The following is a 26661-nucleotide window of genomic DNA, read 5'->3' on the forward strand; positions in this document are numbered from 1 at the left end:
GATGGGAAGAAAGGTGCAAGCTTTGACTGTGAATGCAATATACTTCCACCTTCTTGCATATAATGGAATCAATATGTGTTAAAGCCTGCAGTGCTTTTTTATTGGTATTAGGAACGTGGGGCCTTTATTTTTGAGCGTGTAGCCGCCACACTCAACAGCTTACATTGTTATGCGATCCATACTGCATTGATGTTTTGTCTAAAGCCAGCCTTCCAGTGGATGGCCATGCCTAACTGCAGCGAAGGGCTCAACGGACGCCACAGTCATGGATTATACAAATCACAATGCTTTTCTCATATTTCTGTTTTTTTCTTCTTTTTTTTTTTTACCAAAGAGGGATAACACAGAGTGGAGAGAGAGAACAAAGCATCACCAGAGGCTGTTAACTTGTCTGGGGTCATATTCTCATCTCCCACTGCACACGTGATACATGTATTGTATGTCTCATGTTAAAGCTCGGTGCTTTCTGGGAAAACATCCAACAAATTATAATATCCCGTAAAAAGTAATAATTTAGTTTCAGTGTCCTCCACCTCTTAAAATCTGAAAGGACGCAGATGGTGCCACGTGAATGGCAAATCTAGTTTATGTGCGCTCATGTTACTAACGGTACATTCAGACAGAATTTCGAGGTGGGGCTGCTGGTGGTGTGTCTATTTGTGCTGACCAGAAAACAACTTTTTATTTTGCTGATTAAGCCGTTTTTTTCTATGCCGATGCTCCCTCACTCTCATTCATTGTCTATGTCTATGTCTGTGTGACTATGTCACTAACATACTAACAGATTCTGTGTTTTTATCTAAGCTGGACCAGAGAGTAAAACAGATCTCTGTGAAGTGTTCTCAAATGATATACTGTAAAGTAGTAGGTGTGTTACGCGGAGCGAGCACTGCACGATACTTTATTTAAAACAGCTTTTTAAATGCCACATTGCACGTCGGTAACTGAGGGGGCAGTTTGTCCTCTGCTCTGATTAATTTGACCTGCAGTCAACTCACCAGTCACCATTTAGTTTGAATGAAAACTCAGACTTTGACGTTCTTTAGCACTTTTTGGAAGAAGAAAATAACAGAAGTCGACAGGCGAGCCGGCTCTAAAAGTGACGTATTTACTCTGTAATTCATGTTGATGTGAAGAGTGGTTCATGTGGATTCAGAAAAGTCACTGACAAACCTCTTTATGTGAGTCTGCATTGGTGCGTAAGCAAAGAAACTTTAAACTTTGATTCGAGTAGTAAACACAACCCGTCCTCGGCCAAAGACATGGAAATAATGAATAAACATGAGTTAAGTTTTGGATCATAAAAGTGGTGATAAAATATGCAAAGACCTGTAAAATAGGATTCATTTAACTGTTTAGGGCCAAATGTTCTGTTATATTCTGACTGACCTTCAAAATATAAACATAATTACATATGTGTTTTTAGCACTAATATCTGTCAAAACAACATGAGATTATTGAGGACTCACTGAGATGACCACCTGTGGGTCCTATGGGCTCACTACATTGAAATCAACATTACTGTGAATGTTTTGAATTTCTTCATTTTGTCATATGGAGTTGAACCATTTGTCTGTGTTGGATCTCGTAACCTCAGCAGGTGCAGCAGAGAGCATCTCAGCCCTGTTGGGAGTCAGTGGTGTGTGTCTCTGGCTTTCATCATCAGTAGTGTTAGAATGTGACTGACAGTCCATGTAATACTGTATATGTTAACTTTAACTAACAAGACTTGAGTTTAGTTGAGTGATTTGCTGTACTTTTTATTAAAAGTGAGTTTCCTGCAGGGCGTGCACTGATGTCATGCCCTCAATGTTCTGCAGGACCTTTTTGGAACACTTTATTTTGGATTGTCCGCCTACAGACAGTTTTTCTAACAAGATTCAACAATTCAACTTTTTCAGAAATAAAATAATTTTCCGCTGCTGTGGTTAAGATTTGGTCAGGTCGACCTTCTTTTTTTTTTTTTATTCCTTTGGATGTTCTGTCTTCCCCCTCTTTCTGTCACCCTGTCTTTCTTCTTACATTTTCTTATTGTAACACTCAAATAAAGGGTTGATTTTTCATACAAGGTCAAACAAGAGATTAATAAAGAATGGAGCAGTAGAAGAATTTAATCCATAAACACCTTTGCACTTAAGAAGTTCCTCAGGGTTACTGTATACTAGCCACATGTCCCCTAACAATAATCCTGTAACTTCAGATATATGGGAAGTTGTTTTTTGTCTCTAACTAAGAACAAATGAAGACAAATCTTATGACAGGCTTTCCAAGTCTCACATACACATACATCTGGCTGCAGACGTCAGTGTCAGTCTCCTCACACACATAAACGAGTTGTTTCAAATTACATTATCACGACTACCACACTCAGCTCACCTGGAGGAAGACGGACACATTTACAAGCCGTGTTGTGGTTATTTGATACAAAATAAGCTTGAATGGTCTATGATTGACTGGCGGGGTATTATTACTGTGCCTTTACTCACTGCTGCTGGGATTTTCTGTAGCCCCCAATGAACGGCACAGGTCCAAAGCAGATTAGTAAGACTATGTCAGTTTGGAGGTACATACATAAGACATATTCGAAATATGTTACAGCAGACATAAATGCAGTTGTTTATCTGAAATGGGAAGGTTCCATTTCCACTAGTCACAGTCCTTTTTTAATGTAGAAATCCAACTGAATGGATGTGGAATTTCTGATCTATATGTAAATGAATGAATGATATTTGTAAATCAAAAATCAATGTAATCTCTATGCATGAAAATATACATTTTAACATGTTATAATAGCTTTACCAATATCTTTAATTCACATTCCCACTAGTAAAAACTTAAAGGCTATTTGTCAGCCTCACTGTGTAAAAGTTAGAAGCGCTTGCCATACCTAAAGTGTTTTAGTTTATAATGTTGTACTTTTTATTTAGTAGTTTATAGGCAAATATGTTGTTGAAGTACAAGCTTCTGGCTCATACTGTATATACTTTGCAACATGATGAGGAACAACTAGTTATTCAAGCAGTGCTGAGGTACTTGGACTACTTGGCAGGTGTGCTAAATTGCATTTTGGCAGTGCCAAGCAATCCCCATGGAACAGCACATTTAAGTATTCAAGGTGACTGGAGTACCTGGGTCACTTTAATTGTTTTCTCACAGCCATTCAACTTTTTCTTCTCAAATGAGACCACAGGACACTTGTAGTTGAGCCTGATGAAAAATGGACGGGTGAATTGGTCGAGTGAGCTGCTGGAAAATGATCTACATCCATTAAAAAATGGAGTGGTTTGGAATAAATGGGAAGTTGTACCAAAAAAATTCCTGCAGTTTCTCATTTAGAATACAAGGAAATTGATTCAGGACTTAATGTCACGTGAAAAGGCGTCTCAGACAACTGCTTACCAGATTATATTTGCGTGCAATGAAAGAAGAAAACTTCTAAACAATGCTATATCTGCTACACAGGGCAACACAATGCACAAAGTATGAACGACATATGAAAGCTGATGGAGTGAGGATGTGTGTGAAATGGGGATTAAGATATTACGCACCATCAACACACATTTCTTCATCTCTTACACATGGAGATTAGACTGTTTTCCATATCCGTTGCTCTGCAGAAGAACAAATGGGTTAACCAATGAGACGTAGCAGAAATCGTAATTGCTATTCGTCTCAGGATAGCAAATGGCTTTGGTGTTTGTTTGGTTCATTGCACCGCGCGTGACTTCCTTTGCGAGTGCTGACGTGCATGTTGAATTAAGTCAACATCGAGATGTGACGAGTGCATTACAGGAGAGCCGCGATCCTGTTTGAATGGCTGCTTTGTTAATCTCATTCTACATGGAAGCAACACTTGATTTTGTGCTACAGGTCGATGCAGTGCTCCTTTGTTCACAAGAAGAGAGGCATATTTCCCATTCACCATTGAGAGGTGTTTGTCTGTCTCATTTTTGACTGCATAATGTAGCAGGATTGTCAGAAAATCTTTCCGTTTTGTCATGGTGACTTAAAAGGTTGGTTCAACCAAATTCTATCACTATGTCTGAGCGATGTGTGCCTCCACCCCAATATGATGGAGGCAAATTGAATTCTGTTTAAGGTGTTTACAACATCAGCTGTCCCCGTTACTCTGGAGACTTTATGTTCAGTAGAAATACTTCCATTGTAAAAACAGTTGTGGGAACCTCATAACCTTGTAAAATAACACTAAAGCTAGCACGATGGCAGTAATTTGATGTATAATTCAGAACAACCGATACCTAAAATCAACCTTTTTTTTGTACATAAACATGCAGGATGAACATATTTGATACAGATCCCTTCATTTTTTGCAAGCATTTTATGGACTTTACTACATTATGGAAAGTCGACAGTGTACCTCAAACTCTCAGTATCTGGCATTTTTGTTATGACTTACTGTTCGGTTGCCCTGTGCGTTGATACTTTCCTATCTTCAGTGAGCAACTTTCTGCTAATATATGAGCCCACTGTATTCATCGATTGAGCTCTAATCAGTAGGCTCATTATTTTACAGTTACTAAGCCCAGTAATGCCTATTTTGTTTGCTGTATTTACAGAACTTAGATTGGAGGGTTGCCGACAATGTTATGTCTGGCTTTAAATGGACAGACGGGTCCAAAATGTGTTCACTTACTTTCACAGGACTTGAATATTAGATTACCCTGATTATAAATGTGAAGAGTAAAGTAAAAAAATAGTTCCATTAAAGCAGAATGTATATCTCACGTTCTCAGTGGTCAGAATTAGTTTCTCTGACAGCATCTTTCTGGCTAGCTCCTTGAGCTCCTAGTGATCTGTGACACCTACAATTCTTGGATATTTGACAGCTGAGTTGGACTTTCAAGTCACTTTCGCTTGGCGGGGGTTTATTAACTCCTGCTACAGTAAAACACATCACGAGTTGTTAGAAACACACAACTTTTGAGGCTCATAAAGGTCAAGAAATACCTCTGAAGACAGGCTGGTTGCATGGAGGCTTTGGCGTTATCTAAAGGGATATGTGACAGAGCTGAATAACAGAACGTCATTGCAACTATTTACATTTACTGGTGAGTCATTGTCACTATCACTATCATTCCATAAAGTAAGGTAAGTGAGAAAAGTGTCAAAACCCCAAGAATGTAGAAACAGGAAGACAGTTTTGCAGCGCAGTGTAAACAATACAATGAATGATTGCTGAATTCTAGTGAGGTTTACAGTGTAAGTATGCAGCTATTCCACTCTGCATCTTCAGCATATAAGAATCAAACAAAACTGTAGCTGCAGAGTTAGCAGTCCTAGCTTCATTTTGTTTGCCTCCCTGTACAGTGATGGCTTACGCCTCGGCGCCTTTCATTTAAACAACTTAGCAACCTGTCGTAACCGTTTTTGAAACTTCCAGTCTTGGCAACAATGCGATCCATCTGCTCTGCCTTGCTTTTAATGGGATTCATCTGTGTGATCACATTTGCAGAATCTCTGCAGGGTGTGTGACTTTCCACGAGTGGAATTTCTAATCACAGCCAAGTGGGGGTCAGTCTCGTTGAATCTCATCAAACCAAACGCTCCATGTATTTTACAGGAGCTGCTGGCAGAAACCTCCTGTGATCTCAGCACACCTTGAAGTGGACTGTTCCCCCTGTCCTCTACGCTCCGTGTCCCATACATAATCATTCGACATGAAATTTTAAAAGAAGAACTTCTCAAGCTATTGCAAATTACCTTTTGCCGGCTGTCTTGGTTAATATGTAGAGTCCCGTGTTGGGTAGCTTGTTAGGAAAGGGACTGACTTTGATTGATTGCACTGTTTCCGACTCTCATTCATGTAGAAAATTGGCAAGGCCCAATGACGAACACCTTAAAACAAGCCCAGAAGTGTTCCCCGGAGACATGGCAGCATTCATGTCTGCCTCTGAACAACTTCTGTGGCTTTTGTTTTACTCATACCTTTTGTTTTGAACTTTTGCATTCTTTCCACGCACTGCCAGGGGTGCTCAGATGTTGAAACAAAAAATTCAGCTCCGGCCTTGTTTGTACTCAACAAATATCAAGAGCAGTACCTTTTTTCTCTTTTCAAATCTTTCCTCTGGACTTTTCTGGTTTTATGTACAATGCCTGGATCGTTTGAGCACCTATATGTCTTTGAGCACCTTTCCGTCTAACCATGCTGTTTACTGGGAAATGTCCTCAGTCATCAGGCTGATGAAACTGCTATAGAAGTTTTTCCATATCGACAGCCCAGCTTTGACTGTGTTGTGGGTAGTGGCAGTGCCGATAGGGAAGCGTTCGATAAGAATTCTAGACATGTTTGAGTTGCTTACATGTCGGCACAGCTGACAGTTTGAGAACTTGTGTGTGTGGGGCTGGCTTGGGGGTTGTAAGCAGCAGTAGAGGGATCATAACCCCAAGTTTGAATTTAGATTAGAGCTCCGATCAAAAACCCAATTCTGTATCTTTCTCATTATTTTTTGTCTGTCTGCCAGCATCTCCTCCTCTCCACCACTCTCCTCGTCTACACATCCCATTACACCAGCTTCAGTTTTAATGCCCCCACCCCCCCTTTACCCTTTTTGCTATCCTCCCTTCCCTTGGTCGCTCTAACCAGAAGCCATGACTGTGAGAGGAGAGGTAAAAGAGGGCAGCTTCCCCTGACACCGCATGAGGATGTGAGCAGAATAGCTTCAGCCTTCACCCCCTCTCTCACCGCCACCGCACACACATTAACTCACACACCTCTCTCTGCTGCTGTGAAATCCCAGTACAAGCACACAGCACCGCGGCCATATGGTCCCCACCCCCTCTCCTCCCTTCTCCCTCTCCCACTGGGAAAACAGGCCTCAGAAAACAGCATTTCTCTATGACTGCTGTTTAGCTGCTGATTCCCCTTAAACAGTTACTTCTGAACGCGCCTGTCGATATCTTCGCATTAAACTCTCGGCCGTTTGCTAAAATCTCTAAGCGATGCGTTCCCCTTACTGTGTTTGCTGTCTCTTTGTGTTGAATGCTGTTTTAATAAGACACGATGCCCACATGTCTAAACAGGATTTACGATGGTACGTAAAAATACACCAGTCTTATTGAACTAAATCGCAAAGAGGGCCCAGGGAAGACACACCATTAGCTCAAACTCAGACATTTTATAGATTCACCCTATTTGCCTGAATTAAATTCTGCTCGGGTATTAGCACTTATCCCATAACAGGAGGTCAGTAACAGCGAGTGAGCAGTTCCGAGAAAGCCAGACTCAACAATAATCAAGACTCTATTCTTTGGTGAAAGTTTCACAAATTGGTCAGGTTGGCAAGCTTAAGTGTGTGTGTGTGTGTGTGTGTGTGTGTGTGTGTGTGTGTGTGTGGACGTCACGTTCCAGGATTTCAGAGCAGTCTTCAAGCTGTTAGAACACAAAGCTGGTGCAAGGTTTTATTTTTCTTCCTGACCAAAAGTGAAACCAATGATGAATGTATCGACTTAATAAATATTGTGTGTGTGTGTGTGTGTGTGTCTCTGTCTCCAAAGCTTCTTCCACTGTGCCATAGAGCTGCATCGTTGTCCACAAACCATTAAAAACACATCATGACATGTTTCCTGTCATTATGAATGTGGACACTCACACATACACACCATCTATAAATACTAGAGCGCTGAATTAGTATGCAGCTATGTCTGCACTGTGTGTGCATCAATCAGGTGTAATCCCTCTGTGACATCACCCATTGACCACTCCACTCCACTGTTTTGAAGTGGATGTTATGGCGGTTGTCATCAGACATTATTGTTGCATTTTGTGGAGCTGCCCCCTGCAGGACATTAGGAAGAATGCAGGTTTAGGACATTTTACAGACCAGGAAAACATTAGCTGGCTTGCTAATGTAATCAAAACTAAATTTTTTTTTCTTCAAATGTCTTCATCTGCTAATGTGATCCATGATACTAACCTTTGTATTAAGACAATGTGCTAACAATTAATACTGTGTAACTAGGGGCCAATTACATAGCTAACTGAAACCAAAAGCTCAGCTGGGCTTGGCTGGCTGGCTGTAGCTTGCTAGTGATTTCAACTTTAAATGTCTTCATCCAAATGTTATATATTTTTAGTTCAATTAATTAATTAAAGAAATTAAAAACATGAGATGCCATCCGGCTAGGGTGGATACTACCACAGATGGATGTGATACATGCAAGGGATGCATATCCAAAGCAGCACATTCATAAAACACCACGCAGATAGATGATAGGATGATTACATGCCCCAAACTGTTATTAAAATAATAAGCTCTGGTCTCGCATCATCAAACATGATATTCTTTTGAATCTGGACTCAAGCAAAATGAAACTCTTGTGTAGTGTTTAGCATGTGTGACTCAGGAGAATGAGAAAAAACAAACAAAAGATTTGACTTCATTGTGATAAAAATCATTTCAGAGCTTCAGCAACGCTCTTGGCTTCATGAAATGATCAAAGAGGAGGTCAGCTGTGGTTGGAAAAAAGTGCCCACATACATTCAGGACTGAGGGTCTGAGACGTAGACACATTGTGAAGATGGCCATGAGATCTCTTCTATACATGTATGCACCATTCTGTAGGCTGCAGTACACAGACTGACATTTATTTATATGTTATATATAATAGAAGAGCTTGACAAGAATAAAAAGGGAGACATAAGGGACAACGTTTGGCTCTGGCCTTTATTGTGCTCTTTTCAGCTCTTCTAAAGTTCACTGGTATTTGTAGTTCTGTATTGTGAAGTTGGCTGTGAAAATCGATACGGAGACTTCAGTAGTTACTCAACGTGTTTTCTCTTTAAAGACCTTTAAAAGTCTGTTTTTTTTTGGAGCTTTATTTGTTTGTATTTATTTATCCTTTTTGAAGGCAGGGGAACAGACTGCACGCTGATTACAGATGGAGCCAAATTAAAATTCACAGCACAGTGCATCATCACCCCAACCAGCATGTTGTCAGACTCCGGGAAAACTGGTTTCTATGCCGGACTGAGTAATGACTCAGCATAAGATAAAACACCTTGAGCCATATAAATCACTGCATGTGTCTGCCCTCTGTGTTAGCTGAGGATCAGAACATGCTGAAATATGTTGTGAGGTAAAGTCAGTCTGTAAAGAAATAACTCCAAAAATCCACCCACAGTCAGAGGGTCCCAACCACACCGCTTATAGTTTGCATGTTGGGTGCCCCAGCTCCATACTACATCAATTTAACTGGGTTTAAGAAGTTTAACTTAAAAGTAATACTGTAGTTGCACACCTAAACATTAAGTTACATAAAGCCACATAAATAAATCAGATACTACCAGAGCTGCTACATTGTGCTCCACCAATGAAGGATGCCTGGCTCTGCCACCTGTACGTACAGGGCAGTCCAAACATTTCTCGTTGTTATTCCTCGTTGGTGGAAACGCGCGTTCTAATTCCAGCCCTTCAGAGAGTACCTCCTCGTGGCACTGTACCATCAACTGGACATGCTCAATCTATCCCCCTCTACAAATGACACTTGATTCTACGTGAGCAGTGACTAGCACATCCTTGTCATAGTGTACCTTGATTGTTTCCCTTTTTGGTAAGTTGCTTTGGATAAAAGTATCAGCTAAATGACGAAGTGTAAGTGCAAAAAAACTCAACGACAGATATTCCGATTTCTACACTATTTTAAATAATGGTACAGCCCTAGATACAACATATTAATTAGTGATTGTTAGAGTAGTTGGTTAGCTCTGATTGATTTCCATTGATATCAATCTTATCATCTTATGCCAAAAGACAGTCAGTTTGCTTTTGATGTACACTGTTGGCCCACAGTGCAAAACACAATGAAAGTGGAGGACCAACACAAATCTGCAAATCATCATCAAGTTTCCCCAAGAAAAAAATATGCAATGTTTCGACATTTAACCCACGGTGGTAAGCATCTGCTGCTTGTGGTCACCTTCCACCTGCATTTTAGCAAATATTTGACCAATTTTACAACATAACCTGCAGCGCTGATGACCGTCATCACTGGTAGAAAAAGAGGAACAAACATTGATCGCAATTAGCGGCCATAACGGTGCTGATTGGATCACTTCTCCATCTCAACTTTGTAATCAGTTGGGTTATTGTTCAGGCATGGTGACTGCTGCATGTGTATATATGAAATAAAATGATTCTGTATACTATTTGTATGTGGCATGGCAATAATAATATTGAGTATATTTTTTACTTTATGAAAAGGCGAAACATCATCATATCCTGAATAATCTCATATCCCGTTCAGAAGAAGAATCTCAAATATAAAAGCCGAGACGTGCTGATATTACAATATGTGCTATATTGTGGCCATAGCTTTTGAGTGATGGTTGTCATGATCCATTCAAGCTTTGGTTTCCATGGCAATATGGAGATATTTCATCCATGCCGCACATGGAAACAAACAGACAAAGGCAGGATAGCAATAAGACTGGTGTGGCAGCAACATATTCAGATGGTCACAGATCCACTGCAGATATCAAACTTAAAGGTTTCATGTGGAAACGGTCATTTAACTCTGTGTTTGCTCTGTCAAGTGGGTACTTTAAAGCCCCCTCAGAAATCAGCCTTGCTTCGATATAGTTAGAGGACAGGCTTAAAGGGTGACCTCCACGTGTTCACGTCGGAATAATGATCTGAAATTTAGAAGCCCATCTCCCCCTCATACTCTTCCTCTGTCAGCCGCCGGGCTCTCAGATCAACAATGACGCCTTCTCTTTAATAGTCGTTTATTATTGCTAAGTTTGAATCAACAGCTCCAAAGTAATTTCTGCTTATCGCCGTGCCCTCCGGTGACCGTGCAATGTGGAGATTGTTATCGTCGTCTCTGGAGAAGAGTTTAGAGAGAGAGAGAATACACTCGTGGCACTACAGCCTCTGGGAGAGGAAAGAGACACGAGCTGCATTTTGTGCCGAGGCTTGGAATTCAGAGGTTCTTCATCAAGAACACTGCAGGTGTTTTTATGTTTGTGCTTTATGTATTTCTACATGTGTTCATATCATATTTACATATCAGTCGTGTTTGTTCATCTGCATTTGTTTGAGATAATTGCCATAAAAACCAAGAAAAAAAAAAAAAGTCTGAGGACCAATGAAGTAACTAGGTTTCACAAGTAAGAAAACCTCAATCATAGTCTGCTTGCATGTAGTACTGTTTGTAGCACACATCGTACACCTGTCTGCCTTATTGGAAGAACATGGTTATTCATTTTGCGGATTACAGTCGTCACTATAGCACCTAGAACAGTCAGCGCATGATTAATCAGCAGGGGTTTCAAACCCATTATGGACAATGTCAATTCATTTAATGTTCATTATACGCCAAGTAGTTCCAACCAAGCAATCTGATTATTCAGCATGACAGCACACCTGACTCGATATTAAAAATATCTCCACGTTGTTTGTCAAATCTTGAAGATAAATAAGAAAAAAGAAATAAGAAAAAAATATGAATAAGAGCATTGGGATGTATTGTACGGAGCTGTTAGACCACCTCGTTAATACAGATGTGTACCTCATTAACACAGGTGTGTACCTCGTTAATACAGGTGTGTGTGCCTCGTTAATACAGGTGTGTGTGCCTCGTTAATACAGGTGTGCGCCTCGTTAACACAGGTGTGTGTACCTCGTTAATACAGGTGTGCGCCTCATTAATACAGATGTGTGCTTCGTTAATACAGATGTGTGCCTCGTTAATACAGGTGTGTGCCTCGTTATTACAGGTGTTTACCTCGTTAATACAGGTGTGTGCCTCGTTAATACAGGTGTTTGCCTCGTTAATACAGGTGTTTGCCTCGTTAATACAGGTGTGTGCCTCGTTAATACAGGTGTGTACCTCGTTAATACAGGTGTGTGTACCTCGTTAATACAGGTGTGTGTATCTCGTTAATACAGGTGTGTACCTCGTTAATACAGGTGTGTGCCTCGTTAATACAGATGTGTACCTCGTTAATACAGGTGTGTGCCTCGTTAATACAGATGTGTACCTCGTTAATACAGATGTGTACCTCGTTAATACAGGTGTGTGCCTCGTTTATGTGCAGCAGGTTAGAGAGCAACCAGTTCAGTGAGCGCAGAGAAAATGTTCTTTATGACGACTAAAGGGGACTGAAGAGGAATATTTCATCAGACATTAGACATTTTGTAAATAAAAAACACATTTTGACTTTTGGACTTTACACCGCGGTGGAATTATTGGAAATGTTTGGATCTTATCAGCTGTGCGGTAAGCTGCAAATATAGCAATTCCAACTTAGTAGATGGAAAAATAATTTCTTTCAGTAGATATCTTATTCACTAAAGACTGAACTAACAAAGCAGTTTAGTGCTGATATACATGCTATTTATTTAGTTACAACAATCTCTAGAATGCTTCAATGTTAGATGGTTGGCAGTACACAGTCTCTGGTTGTTATTAAGGGGTACTACTTGCATTTCACAGTTCAGTCAATTTCTGATAGCTTGAATTAGATCCTGGTTTATCTCAGGATGGTATCTGGACCATAAACTCCGGCAACAGGCTTCACATTAGCAGAGAGACCAATTAAAAAAGATTGCAGTGAGTTGCAGCAGCGAGCACAAAGGTGATGTCAGGACTCATTTGCCTCTGTTGCATTTGGCTGTTGAAGAGTCAGACTCATAACCTGGACAAATGGAATTCTACACTATCCGCATAGCTAGATATCACTAGAGGTCTATGATCAAATGCTTTTTGTAATATGGATGAAGTGATGTATTGTCACAGTGACAGTAGGTGCAGGAAGAGCCTGGTGACATTGTTAAGCTGTATCCTGAAAGGTCTCTGGGGGGCCTCTATGAATCTGTGGCAGCTCCAGTTTAACAGAGAGCCCCTCGTCTTATCCAGAAGCACTCTCCAATAAGATGAATGATTTTATTCCATCCACTGACTCTTCACTCTGATGTTATTGCCAGGAACAGAACAAAATCTCCTCGCAGGGTGCTAAAATCTGACAGCGTTCTATTGCTGAATTCTCCAAAAATGTGCCCGCCTTGTCCCAGAACGTGCCGCAGAGAGACAGCGGTACTGTAATTTGTTTACTTCTATCATGTTGCATTCATCTTACCACAGTTAGCATCAAATTCATTTTTTTCAATTCTTAAAATCCCCCTGTGAGGATTTTCTAATTATTTCAGCTGCGCTTGGATCAGCAGAGGTCTTTGAGACTCGTGACTTGGAGAAGGAGAATAAGATTTGAGTTTCTCATCTCATGTCAATGCAAAGTACAATCTCCGGTTACTAACGACACACATGTAAGCAAAGCTGTGAGCGCCACAGAACAGACTCTGAATTCTTGGTGATCTATCACATTCTGGCAGTGCGAGTGCTCTGTCAATCAATTAGGGGATGGAAAAACGCTCTCTGTGGTGGTTCTGCACATTTGTTTCTGCTTGGATTAAAGATTAGGCTTTCAAAATGCTTCAGATAGGCGCTCTGTCAATTTCATTCTAAAGGAATTGAAACTCCTTTAAACTAAATGGTTGAGTGAATCTGCATTCAGACGAGGTACACTAACAATGTGGCGTAATCAGGTTACTTTGATTCATTCTGATGCCGGTAGGTGGCCACTTTCTCTATTCTCCACCATTCCCATCACCCCCCTCTGTATTTTTCTCTGCCTTCCTCCCCGTCTCTTTATTTCTTTCTTTCCTCCTCTCTTCCCCTCTGCCTCGCTGCTGGGTGGTACTGTACATGGTCCCGTGCAGGAAGGCGGCGGTCTCATTAATCCCACTCTCATGGCAAACTAGTCCCCCGGGGGGGAGAGGGAGCACACTTTTTAAAAAGTGCCCTGTCACACTCTGGCACATCATTTGCATTTAGGTTAAAACCAGCCGGGACTCTTAAATCTTATCTATGGGCAGAGGGAACTCCCTCTTCACTGCGGCATGAGGGCATCAGTTATTGTCAGGCCAAACCTTGTTACACTCTCAGTAAAAGCATGAAGTAGTTTGGTTTGTAAACAGGTTATAATATATATAAGGGTTATGGCTATTATCCAGCATGCAAGTGTTTCCTTTGCCAGTAATCAGTATAATGGGCTGTCTGACAAAGAAGGTGGTGCGCACTCCCACAGCAGGAAAGGAGGTGCATTATAATCGTATGTGTACGTGCACAAAATATTCATGATGGCTGCTCTTATCATGAATAGTTTAAGCCAGGTAAGTGCTTACATAGTGTGAGCTGTCCGTGTGAAACATCAGTTAGCTAGCTCCTTCAAGAAAGGCTGGAGATTTTTTTAAAAAAGGCTCTTCATCAGCCCACAGGGCTGGACACTGATGTCAGGGTTGATGACGGTCGAGGTTAGCTGGAATCACCATCACCATCTTAGTTTAGCGCGATTAGGAGTTTGCAGCCGACACAAAATTCCAGTAAAAATTGTAATATATATAATACTCAAGACTGACCATCTACAGTGATCTCAAAGGGTCAAAACTCAAGCTACAAATTCCCATTGGATTTAAAAATACAGCCACTATTAAGTGGAGACAGTGCATGTCATGAGAGGGCAGCACATATACTGTATTTATACTTTTTCTATTTGATTTCTTATTCTTAAGGCATTAACTTGATAAGCAAGTACAGCCAAACTGAGCATTTAGCTGTCCTAGTGATTGTCATTGGCCGTATTCCATTTCGAAGGGTATGAAATTTTTCCCATGGCTAAGTGTTAAAAAGCAAACACAAATCACAATACTGAATGGGATTATTTGTAGAATCAGAACCTCAATGCATATCGAATCGGCACCCCAAGTATTGTGATCGTATCCAATGGGGAGATGAGCATATCGTACCAGCCCTATGACGATTCAAATGACAGCACAGTATTCCCTTCTAAACTGGCTCAGACACATTGAGACAATAATGGATCTGTGTGAGAAGTCAGGTGATCACAAACATTATCGGAGCTCTGTTCAACAGTTTCATTTTGAGCCAAATGTTTCTTTGTCAATACAAAAATGGAAGGAGACCTCCACGGGGAATTCCTCTGGGACCACAGTGGCAGTGTGGACTAAAGTAGTGGACCGACCAACAGAACCAGAAACATTAGTATGAAACATTTATGACGTGTGTTCATTTAAGTTTGAATACATGCAGAATATGATTGTATGTAGATGCTGATGTTGGACCTTCAATTGTGGGATGAATTAAATATCTGGCATGATATAGAAATACCAGAAACAGATTTTTAAAACTTTGTCAAAATCGTGTAACAGACATGAAGATATCCAAAAACATCAACCCTACATTTCCCATAATGCAACAAAAAGCATTATCCTACCGCCTTTTTGGTAAAAACGTGTTGAAGTCGATGTTAATGTGCAATCCTGATTCTTAAATAACACTTTAAAGTCCACTCTGTGCTTTTATGTAAAGTCAGAGCTTACAGACCAGGTGAAGTGGACAAAACAACTGCAAAGAACTCCGCAGCCCTGAATCAATTGAGACCCACATTGTGCAGGTGCAAAGGTGGCGTCGCTCGATCCGTGTTCCTGAAGTTTCGCACTTCTGTGTAAAAGCCTGCGATCAGCAGGAAAATCTTGCTTGCAGCTACATCTTAGGCAGTAATCAGTGTAATGGTCTCGTGTAGCATGGGCTCGGCCTGTGTTTATATATAGATCTCTACACGAGGCCCTTACAGTGATAAGTAGGTTTTGCGGTGTGAGAGCTGTGTGTCTCTCCACCGCTCTGTCGCCTGGCTTTCCAGTCCTTGTTGTTCCCGTCCTAATTCTCATCTCCCATGCTAACACAAGTGTCTGAACTCGCTGCTTGAGTCACTCACTTCTGCTCCCTTTTCTTTTGATCAGGCATAATCCTCATTATTATTTACAGGCCGTGATTTTTCTCCCCACAACCGTCGCTGCACGAATAAAACCGGCACAGTATGGACTTTGATCAATTATGGACTATTCACTAATGGCCTGTGTCCCCTCACTGCACTCCCACAATCCCTTTCAGCTCTTCACTGCGCTTGAACTGCTTCTCTGTTAAGTTCATTGTGACATCTGTGCGTAAAATGAGCTTTAAATTATTTGATAGCTTGTACATCAGCAGAGCTGGCGTAATATATCTGGATAATAGATTTGTGTGCAGCGCTGGGTCATGCTAGCAATTAGCGTAATAGAGTATCCAAAGTAATCCATAAACAGCGTAAGGATGTGTACTGCGTACCATCCTGCAAATGGTGCCACTAAACAGGATTCCTAATTAGAAACGAGAGCCTCAGCTGCTAACGACGGGCACTACACACAGTCATAAAAATAATTCAAATACTCTGAATGGCTGTTTAAATTCTGGCAAATTTCTCTTTCAATTAGCATCTGAAGGGTTTTTTTTGTTCAATCTCTAAATTGATTCACAGAAAATGTTTTCATGTTCTCAGCTGACCCTCTTCAACAGCTCCGCTCACACATCTTTGTACATTAAATGAAGGAGGGAGCTGTGAAGCTGTCCACTCTCCACACCGAACGCACAAATGATTATTTTGATAACTAAACTGTTAAACTATTTGTTGTTATTTTCATTAGAGAAGGACTGATGAAAGATGATGTTGGGAGTTTACAAGTAAATATAAATTCTCTTTAAATAGTGTTGAGAGCTGAGTGCTAAGTGAAAATGCTGTAGATCTTTTGACATTAGAATTAGGATTGAAATCATTCACATGTGACATCTCGATGTTTCAGTCTGTATTTTATGGAACAAAATGACCATTCTGATTCTGATCTACATGTATAAGGGAGCACATATAAAAGTTTTCATGTTGTTGTGGCTGCATGAATACAAGTAGAAGTTAGGCCAAACATTTATTACTTTATAAGACGCTGCGGTGAAAATACAGACAGAAGACGCTGAAGCCGGGACATTTATCTGCAGCTCCAGTCTTTCCCTGTCCTCGGCCTTCAGTGTTCAGAGGTGATCACTGCTGATGTGGAACCAATCAGAGAGTGCTGTGGGCGGGACACTGAGTGAGACAGAGCGTAGTATTATGGCAGTACTAGTGGAAAGGGTTTGTCTAAAGGCCTGTATGCACCTCGTCTTTATCTCAGTGTTTTCAATAGAGCTGGCTGGTTTAAGGAGGAGGCAGTACTCGCTAATAAATTAATACATTATTTAATTACATTGCTTTTTAAGAATTTAGTCTTGTAAGTGTATTTTGTCCAAACAAAGTAATAATCACTGTACAGTGTGACGCTCTGACTTGTGTGTCATGATGACCGCTTGTTGTTTGCGTGATAAGTCATTGATAAAACTTAAAATAAGTTTGGTAAAAATGAATCATTTACTGTAAGTGAAGTTCTTAAATAATAAAAAAAAGGGCGCTTTACTAAGTATTTGAAAGTCTTAATCTAATGTTCATGTATAGACATATAGACTTTCAGTGTCTACAAATAAAATGTTTTTGTAGACACTTAAAATAAATAAATAATTGTTCCCTTGGTATCGCACACGTCCTCAGTTCCAGCAGCAGCAGCCTGTTTGTGGAGTCAGAGGTGGTTCAGTCCCGGTTGCACTCTTTGTGATCTCTGTTTCAATTTCCATCTACCAGTCGACACTCCTCATGACTTATGAGCCTTATGCATCTCTTCACACTTACATAACAGAAAATCAGCCGTAACGCTCCATCATGCATTCATAATGTTTTCCATTTCTGCACTGTGTGTGTGTTCGCCCTTCATAACTAATAGTTCAAACAGCGAGGAGAGGAATTTATTGTCTGAGGAGCCGAGGTATGACACAAAGCACCGTGTCTCTCACGCTCCGCTGCTTCCAGAAAATCCACAGTTAGTTTTATGTGTTGAAACTCGCTTCTATCTTATTTCACATATCACTTCTCTCACAAATGTTACAATTTTGATTATTGAAGTTAATGACTTTTCTGTGGCTCTCCTTCATGATGTTGGCATTGTTAATGTTGGGAATGCGAGGAAATCTGTGTTGCAGCAGCAAACTGCTTCTCATTTAGGTCCATTATTTATTTTAATTTTTTGATCTGTTGTCTCTTGCAGAGATCTCTGGGAATTCAGAGGACATCCCTCTGGTGCGCTGGAGGCAGCAATGGCTGGAGAATGGAACTCTGCTCTTCCACATCCACCACCAGGACGGCGGCCTGAACATCCCAGAACCGACCGAAGACCCTGCCAACGATTCCACGAAGGAGGAGCTGCGTATCCTGCACATCTCTGTCATGGTAAAACTCTGTTCTGAGGCCGAACATTAACAAAGCAGCTAAAAAACAGAAACGATATATTTTATTCTGATATGCAGTCAAAAGAACTTTTTAATTGGCCAAAATCTTTCAGTGGCAAAATAATAAAGGAAATAAATTGCTTTTCTTACTTATTAATTAATTCAGATGGATCTGGATTAAATATATGAAGTTCTTTAGTATTATGTGAGATATCATCTTTGCGACAACACATCCCTCCCTGCTGTGTTTGTCTTCCTGTGTATTCATAATGAAACAGCTGACTGCACACTTCTTTTCAGAGTAAAGGTTTCAGATAAATCTGTCACGGTAAAACGGCTGTTAGAGAGGCAAAAATGTTTCATTTACAAAACATCTCTGTGCATTACAGCTCACTCTCCGGCGTAATAAGTCTCCCTTTATTCGAAATGTGCATGATACTGTCACGTTTGTTTGTATTGGACACATATCACGCCTGCTGTTCTGCAGCCTGCCACAGGGCACGACATGTTCAACATGGTGTTACAGCTGTAAAGACACGGAGGGTGAGCTACAGAAGCAGTTTCCTCATGTTTAAAACGAAAAAATGAATAAGGTACAAATAAATGTATGCTTTAACAGACTACAGACAGCCTTTCTCTGCAGAACAAATATTTATAAAGTTCCACATTTCAATTGCAATATGTAGATTTTTGCATGCCTGCACTGTATCAAACCTTATCTGCTATGTCGGCAGAGTAGGAAATGAATCCTTAGATCTCGGAGCTTCCTCCTCTTGCCTGAGGAAATGTATATTTATTAGATCTTAGATATGCCACACCTACTCCCAGTGCCCTTTTCCAGCCCAAAGACATTACAATCGTGCTTTGATGGATGATATGTATTTTCAGACATTGAACGCATATTATAGCTGCATACACAAATGATTAGTCAGCTCGAGAAGACTTTTTGCCAGCAGCTACATCTGCTGAACGGCGGCGCGGAGGTGCGCTTTGACGCCCGCTGAATGTCACCCATCTCGAGACCCTGAAACGAATACCTGACCTTGACTGTCCTCTGCATATTTTGCATGTGTTAGCGAGCACAGAGCCGGCTGGGTGCACAGGCCTGAGTGGTGACAGCATTCTTACGTGGAAGATGAGAAAACCAGTGTGGAGGTTCTGCTTCTTACCTCTTTGATTTTTTTTTTTTCTAATCTCACATTTCTTTAAGTCCCCGTTCTCTCTGTGTTTCACATCCCATCAGCATCAGGTGCCTGTCTTTGTGCTCCCTGCTCTGTTAATTCCTCATCCTGAATGAGCTGCGGCAGCCACGAGGGTGTTTTCACGAAGGTGAGGGTAGAGAAGGATTAGCATGCAGATATGAGCAGACCGTGACAACAGATGGAAGCAGTGCTGCCGCTGCGCTGCTCAGGCCCCTGCTGCAGCTTGCCACCCGACTGGAGGCCCCGACCTATAAATCCAAAGCCGTGTCACTTGTTCAGTTCCTTGTGGGTACAAAAAGGGTCCTGTGAAGGCTGCTTTACGGGCTTTTTAGCTCAAGCAAACACCTGTCACTGGACCTCTTTTCTCCATTGTATGTCCTGGGAGACTGCAGGACAACAGCAGTCAGCACAGGTAGTAGTCTGAAAGAAAGCAGTGGGATACAGCTGTGGAGACCTTAATTGCTTCTCGTCTCAGCAACACCTTAGCGAACCTGTGTGCTATAGAGTTATGCAAGAAGCAGCAGGGAGGAATTCTGAATATTTAATATATTAACCTTCATCCTACCACCTGGGGTACCTGCAGACCCCAGAGGTGTACTTACTGTTTGTCATTTCATTCCTGTTTCATGACTTAGTCTGTTTTCCAAATGACTTCATATCATTGTTTTCTGTTTCTTTTTTTACATACCAATGTTTGGGGGTCCTGGGGGACTCGACAAGCTCCAAATTCAACCTCTGCAGTTTTAATAGATGGAACTGTTTACTGACTTCATGTTTGCTGTCCTCATCCAAACTATCGCACATTATTAGGGGTGGTAGTGTGCCTCTGTGAGCCATTTTGAAGGGGACAGACAGATTTCCTCGTGCTTGTGTTTTCATTTTACATAATGTGCAAAATAGCAGTCAGCCGTCCTTGTATGTTAAATATATTGATGATGGTATGGAATGCGTAACTGCTGAGATCCACCAACATCACGAGAACAGAAGCGTCGACAGACGAAATGCTAGTGTCTCTTTATAGCAGGTCACACATCGCCGGGTACGCTGCGCCATTTTCTGTTGCCTGCTGATTGGTTGATTTGTAGAAGTTATAGCAGCAGTCAGATTGTGAGAATTTGGTCCCTAATTTCTGACTCTCTACTGAAGTTTGCTTTTCCATCTGCTGGTTGCCAAAGCTTCATATTGGACGTTTTTTTAGATTGACGACTGAAGATTTTACCATCGTTGTCAACTTTCGTCTCAAACCACAAAGTGTAAGGGGGCTTTAATTAGATCTGACAAGTTTGTAAACAAACCAACGAGAAAGCCAGATGATCTAGACCATGGGTCGGCAACCCGCGGCTCCAGAGCCGCATGCGGCTCTTTGATCCCTCTGATCTGGCTCCCTGTGACTTTTGAAAATAATTGATGACTATTAAATTAAAATGTATTGTAGCATCCAGCCGGACGCGTGAGGAATAATGAGGCGTTATTTGGCCAACCTGCAGTCTCCGCGGGGGGCGCACGATCGCCCGAAAAAGAAAAAAACCTCGGTAATTTTCGATCATTAAGTTAGCGGAGCGGGCGCTCCGGGAGCGGGGTGTTGACAAGGCGCTGGAACTGGGTTATTGTCGGCCATAACCACGCCAAACGACATCACAGGTCCCACACATCAGCCTCACTCGCGCCGTACTCCATCCACTCTCGCTCACACACGCACGCTCCCCCTCTCACCCATAGACATATATACATAGACGCCGCATTGAGCGGGTTGGTCGTTGGTCGCGATACGTAAACGGCGACGCCATATTGGTTCGGGCAGATCTGCCCGTAAACTAATAACAGGAAATGGACTGAACTTCATAAAGCGCCTTTCTACAAAGTTCTTTAAGCTAATGTCTCTTATACACCCATTCACACACACACTAATATATCTGGGAAACAAACAGGCACCAAAAACAACGTATGTAACTTTTAAAGTGAAGATTATAAATGTTTACTCCTTATGTAAGCACCAAACCAACGTATGTATTTTTCTATTGCTGAGTGTTTACAGCTACTAATGTGTGTAACACTGTTACTGTGATGTAAATATTGAATATTTATATTTAACATTTAATCTGCTCTATAATAACCAGATCCTGTAATGTAGATGTGACATGGGGGTTTTCTGAATAAAGAGCACACACACACATATATATATTATATATATATATATTACACACACACACACACACACACACACACAAACATATATATATTATATATTATATATATATATTATGTTCGACTGGTTCTTGTATTTGTTTAGTTTTTTTTGAAAATGTAATTCTAAATATGAAGATTATGGTGACATTGTTACATTTAATAAACCATATTAAAAATACATTTTTGGCTATGCGTGCGCATTCTTGAACTTACAGAACCGTTCGAACCTAGACAGTAGCTACGTTCCAACCAGACCGCAGGTAGCTAGAGCTAACTATGAAGAATTAGAAAACAAAAGTGTCTGACCCCCGCAGCGACCGATTTCTTAATCCCAGGTAGGCCAACTATGGAGAATTCTAAGAAAAGAAAAGTGTCTGAAGAAAACAGAAGTTTCAATGCTACGTGCAGTCCTTCATTAAATGTAATAATAAAAAAAAAACGTTGCATTCCGTGTCATTTTAAATGTCAAAAGGGTTTTGCGGCTCCCGGTGCTTTCTTTACGGTGAGAAACTGGTCCAAGTGGCTCTTTGAGTGGTAAAGGTTGCCGACCCCTGATCTAGACACTTTATTTGAGGGAAAAACTGTGAAAAACATGAACTAAAAAAGCATTCCACGTTCCACTAACAGCATGCCAAGAGTCAGTGTTTTAAGTGTTAAAATGAACTCCTCCTTTCCTTTTACAATCTCAAGGGTTCTGTCTTACAGCACTGTCGCCATGTTTTTATCAAACACATTAAATCGACTTGAAATGGTCCCAGGTCTGCACATCCTGGCCAGGTCGGTTCAGCCAGGAAGCAGAACATCTAATCTGTTACAGTTCATTGCCCGGCCACCATGCCTTCCACGAGACTGTTTATGCCTAATGGATGAGTCAGAGCTCCAGCACTTTTCAGCTTGAAGACAAGCCAGACTTATTATGGGTGTGATCCTGAAGGGGAATCGGGTTCAATGAACTGTACTAAAGTTGGGATCTGAGGCCAGAAAAGCGATTTTTGTCTGATACGCCAGCCAGGCTGTAATCTTACCAGGGAATACTCTCTTCCAGATGCAGTATTAAAGATGATCTCGAAATTTAAACCAATAATATTTTCCAGTCATACTCGTGTGTAAGTGTCAAGTTGGAGGCTTCCTCATGCAGGGTTCAAAGCTTCTCTCCGTGCATTCACATCCAACAAGGTGACCACAGAGTCCTCCACCGACCATGCCTGGTCATCCATAATAGATGACTAACCTTGTGTATGTCTGTAGCAACACTAAGTGAAGCACAGCTCAAATACAAGTCCCCGACTTCAGGTTGGAGCTGACAAATCCCAACACTGCCCACAAAGAAAGGCATAAAAACACTAAAACTAGAATGACACTAAAACGAGTTATTGTTTTATCTGATTGATCGATTGGTTTATCTATTGAAGCTCTTAAGCTCCAGCATATCAGTACTATACACAATTCTACCTTTTTAATTTCCAAATTTTAATCAGCTATTGTTTTGCCACAGGGCCTCCAAGGATCAATCCAATCATCACATACATTAACGGAGGTATCCAAACCAAACCAAGTCAATTACATTATATGAAAAAACTAATATGGTTTCTCAAGCTTAGGGCTGAGATTTGATGTCTGCCCTCTTGTGAATCTCTTTCAGCTCTATTGTTTTTTCCTCAGAGGCCATAAAACAACTTTTTAATTTCTACAAGCATCACTGTGAAACCAGAAAGTGGTCACCCAGTGACAAAAAAGATCACAGAAGAAGAGATAAAAAATGAAATCATCCGGCTTTAAACATGGAGACACAGCTCTCTGTAGTCATCATAAATACTGCAGGTCTGGCCCACATAACTACTCACATTGACCATTTTACTGGATGATGAACAGTCTGGGCAGTATGGCCAGATTTGGTTTACCTCAGCTGTGTGGACGCCCTCAAGGTATGAGTTTGTCGTGGATCAGTAGTGTGAAAAAAAGCCTCTCACTGTGCCCACTCAACCTAAAAGGTGAGGAGCAGTGGAGTCTGTCAGAGCCGTATGGTGCTGGATGTTAACGGCAGCACATACTGCCAGGCTGCTGCTTTGTTTCACTCTGCTTTGTGGGACCTTCAATAGACATATTGTAGGTTTCAAGATGAAGTTAACAGTAAAAGCACTTTCTGGAGTTAGTAAATTACAAGTGGAGTCATTTTATTTCACTATCTATTGACCCTGGTCCCGTTTTATAGGATTCATTACAACTGAAGAAAATCTACTATTTTTGTCTGCTTGACCTAAAAAAGAATCTGTGACAAACCCTCCAGGACACTCTGCCTTAGAGCTGTGAGGAGTAAGTCATGGACAACCCAACCCCACCCCAAACTCACGTCAACCCCACCTGCCCAACCACACCGTAACCCAACCCCAGCAGTGTCAGCAGTCTGGACAATATAGAGATTTAAGAGCAAATACTACCAGAGTCTTGTAGTGTTTGTGTTTAGTACAAATCTCCATCTTCACTACTGTTCTTTATTCACATTCACACACGCAAGTGAGTGAGTTCGACCTTAAAATGAGTTCATGTAACTTTGGTTGTATGACTTACTAATGGTCATCAGTTGTTGGATCTAGGCATTCAAGTGTTGGTTTAGAAAGAATTAGTTTAATTCATGAAGTGGGGGTGTTAAAGCAAAGATCAGGTTGTCGCTACTTGTTGTTACACCGTATACTTACACTAGCTTTAAAAGGTCAACATAAAGAAATGAAAGATTCATACATTATTTGCGGTGAGGAGGAGTTACAGAACAAAGTTTAGATGTTGGGTAATAAAAGGTACACAAAATATATAAAACAATATTAGCTCAATATCTAAAAGAAAAAAACAATATAAAAGATTTATTTTTGTTTTCCAAGAAAGAGAGCTTATGTTGGAACACTGCCAGCGGATATTCCCTTCTCAACACTATATTACAGATTTTCCATTGTGGAAATACGGAATAGATTTAATTAAAAACCTTCGTTTGTCTTACAGCGCCACAGAGGAGGTTCAGCTCCTCCAGCACAAATGCTCTGAAGCTCTGATGACAGATGGAGGTAGAAATGAAAGTCAGATATAGGCAAAGAAAACACCTCCGGCATGACGGGGACATAAAGAGTTTATGTTATGACATCTTCCTCTGGGCTTTGCAAATCAGAGGAAGTGTGTAGATCTGAAAAACAAATCCTTTGCTCCCATAAAGTCTTATTCTCAGAGCTCCGAGCTTCTGTTTGTGGATCAGCATAACGATATTTATGTAACGAAGCAGATTTCATCAGGATGTTTGATTTCTTATCGGCAAACATCTCTGTGGGAAGTATGGCATAGCAAGGCTTAAAGGAGTCCAGAGGCCCCCTGGTGCAACTCCATCAGCCGCACATGAAAAAAATATACATATATATGATATAATTTATTTAACAAAACTCACGTATATTCTCTATCAGTTCTATTGGAGATATTTCAAAATTCTCTCAGGATAAAATCCAGTGTTATTGTTTTGCTATAACAGCGAACTGAATTATTTTGAGTTCAACAGCCTGTATGAAATCTCTTTTTAATGAGTTAGTGTGAGTCTGCAGCAGTCATACTTCATTTCATGATTTATAATTACATAATTTCCCAGTGATGTTTTAAAATTGTTGAACCATAGGGAGTAAGAGACGCACACACAGACACACACTGATATCATGTGTCAGGTCATTTTATTGGAGGAGATGGTCATTGTGACACTGCCCAGCTGAGTGATGTTGATATTCATGTGGTGACCCTCCTAAATCCCGTGTTGATAACATCGATCGTATAAACCTTAAATCAATGTCGCCCTGACCACTTGTAAAGCAGTTGCCTCGGCTGAATCCCAGCCTCCGGAGCTGCTCTCTGAGCACCACTGCCTGCCGAGCGAGACAAGCATCTATCAACAATCCATAGCTTCCCTATGGGCTGTTTGTAGTGCTGCTGAATCCCTGATGCGGACAACAGAGCACCACAGGTCACTTTACCAACAAAACACAAACAACCAAATCAAAATCAGTAGGACAGACTTCCCCACATTAAAGCTGCACTAATCAATATATTTTTTTATTATGAATTAAATGACTGTATGATATGTGAAAGTTGCTGATAGCAGACAGTTTTTATTTGGTTAAAGTTGAATTACCATGAGCAGTTAATGTTTTTTATGAAGATGATCCACACTTTGTCTGTCCAATCAAATTTAGCTGTCCAATATGAATATTTTTTTATTCATACTATATAAATCAGGCAACTGCCAGATGTTTGTTGGTTTTGTGGAATGTTCAGAGCAACAGTCATAAGTAGTAAACACCTCTGAGATAATGCATGCTAACCATGCTATCAGCTAATCAGAATACAAAAGTCAGTTTATTTCATATTAGGTTGCTGTGGGCTGTAAATTCACCACTTTGAAGCAGAAGATGAGCTACACCAGAGCCTGACACCAAAGAGTCAACTGAGCGATGAGCGATGGATAGTTAAGATCTTTGACTTTAAGGGGGCAGCCATACTTGTCACCATCTTTCTGTCATTGTTATTCATAGATGTAGCTCCTCTGTGTATAGATAATGGGGCCTGTCCATTCTTAACTCCATCAACAAAGCTCTGATTGGTCAACTCTCTCGTTCACTGGTTGAAATAGATTTCAGCTGACATAACAAACAGAAACTCAGGTCATTTGTTGAGTTTTGGTGGAGAGCTGAAATAGGTGTGAATATTGTATCTCTTTAGGTGATGTAAATCAGCAGTAGTTCACCTTAATAATTCTGTGAGGTGACAATAACTTGTTTGCAGCTCCAACTTGCCAATAAATTCAGCTTTAAACTCACAGATTTGACTAGTTTTCAGAACCTTTAGTAAGGAGTGTATGTACCCACAGAGTATTTTGAAATTGGATGCTCCTGTTTCCTCTCGACTTTTATCTCTCTTCGTGTGTACAGTCTAAAGTAATGGAGCTTGAATTAGACAAACATAGTCAAACAAGGAGTTCTTTTAAGGCTCAGAGTATCATAAAAGTATCAAACCATGACATCTGTGATGT

The 26661-nt window shown here is 40.8% G+C and overlaps 1 protein-coding gene across 4 annotated transcripts in view; it reads left to right on the forward strand.

Annotated features, from left to right (window-relative positions):
* Positions 1 to 26661, forward strand: part of astn1 (astrotactin 1) — a 369281-nt gene that overhangs the window by 49686 nt on the left and 292934 nt on the right. For all 4 annotated transcript variants that reach the window (XM_027282875.1, XM_027282876.1, XM_027282877.1 and 1 more), the window contains exon 2: positions 18039 to 18220. In XM_027282875.1, coding sequence (XP_027138676.1) covers positions 18039 to 18220 — 182 coding nt within the window. The remainder of the gene's footprint in view (positions 1 to 18038; positions 18221 to 26661) is intronic.

The sequence above is a fragment of the Larimichthys crocea genome, chromosome X (genome assembly GCF_000972845.2).
Source record: "Larimichthys crocea isolate SSNF chromosome X, L_crocea_2.0, whole genome shotgun sequence".
NCBI classification, from domain to species: domain Eukaryota; kingdom Metazoa; phylum Chordata; class Actinopteri; family Sciaenidae; genus Larimichthys; species Larimichthys crocea.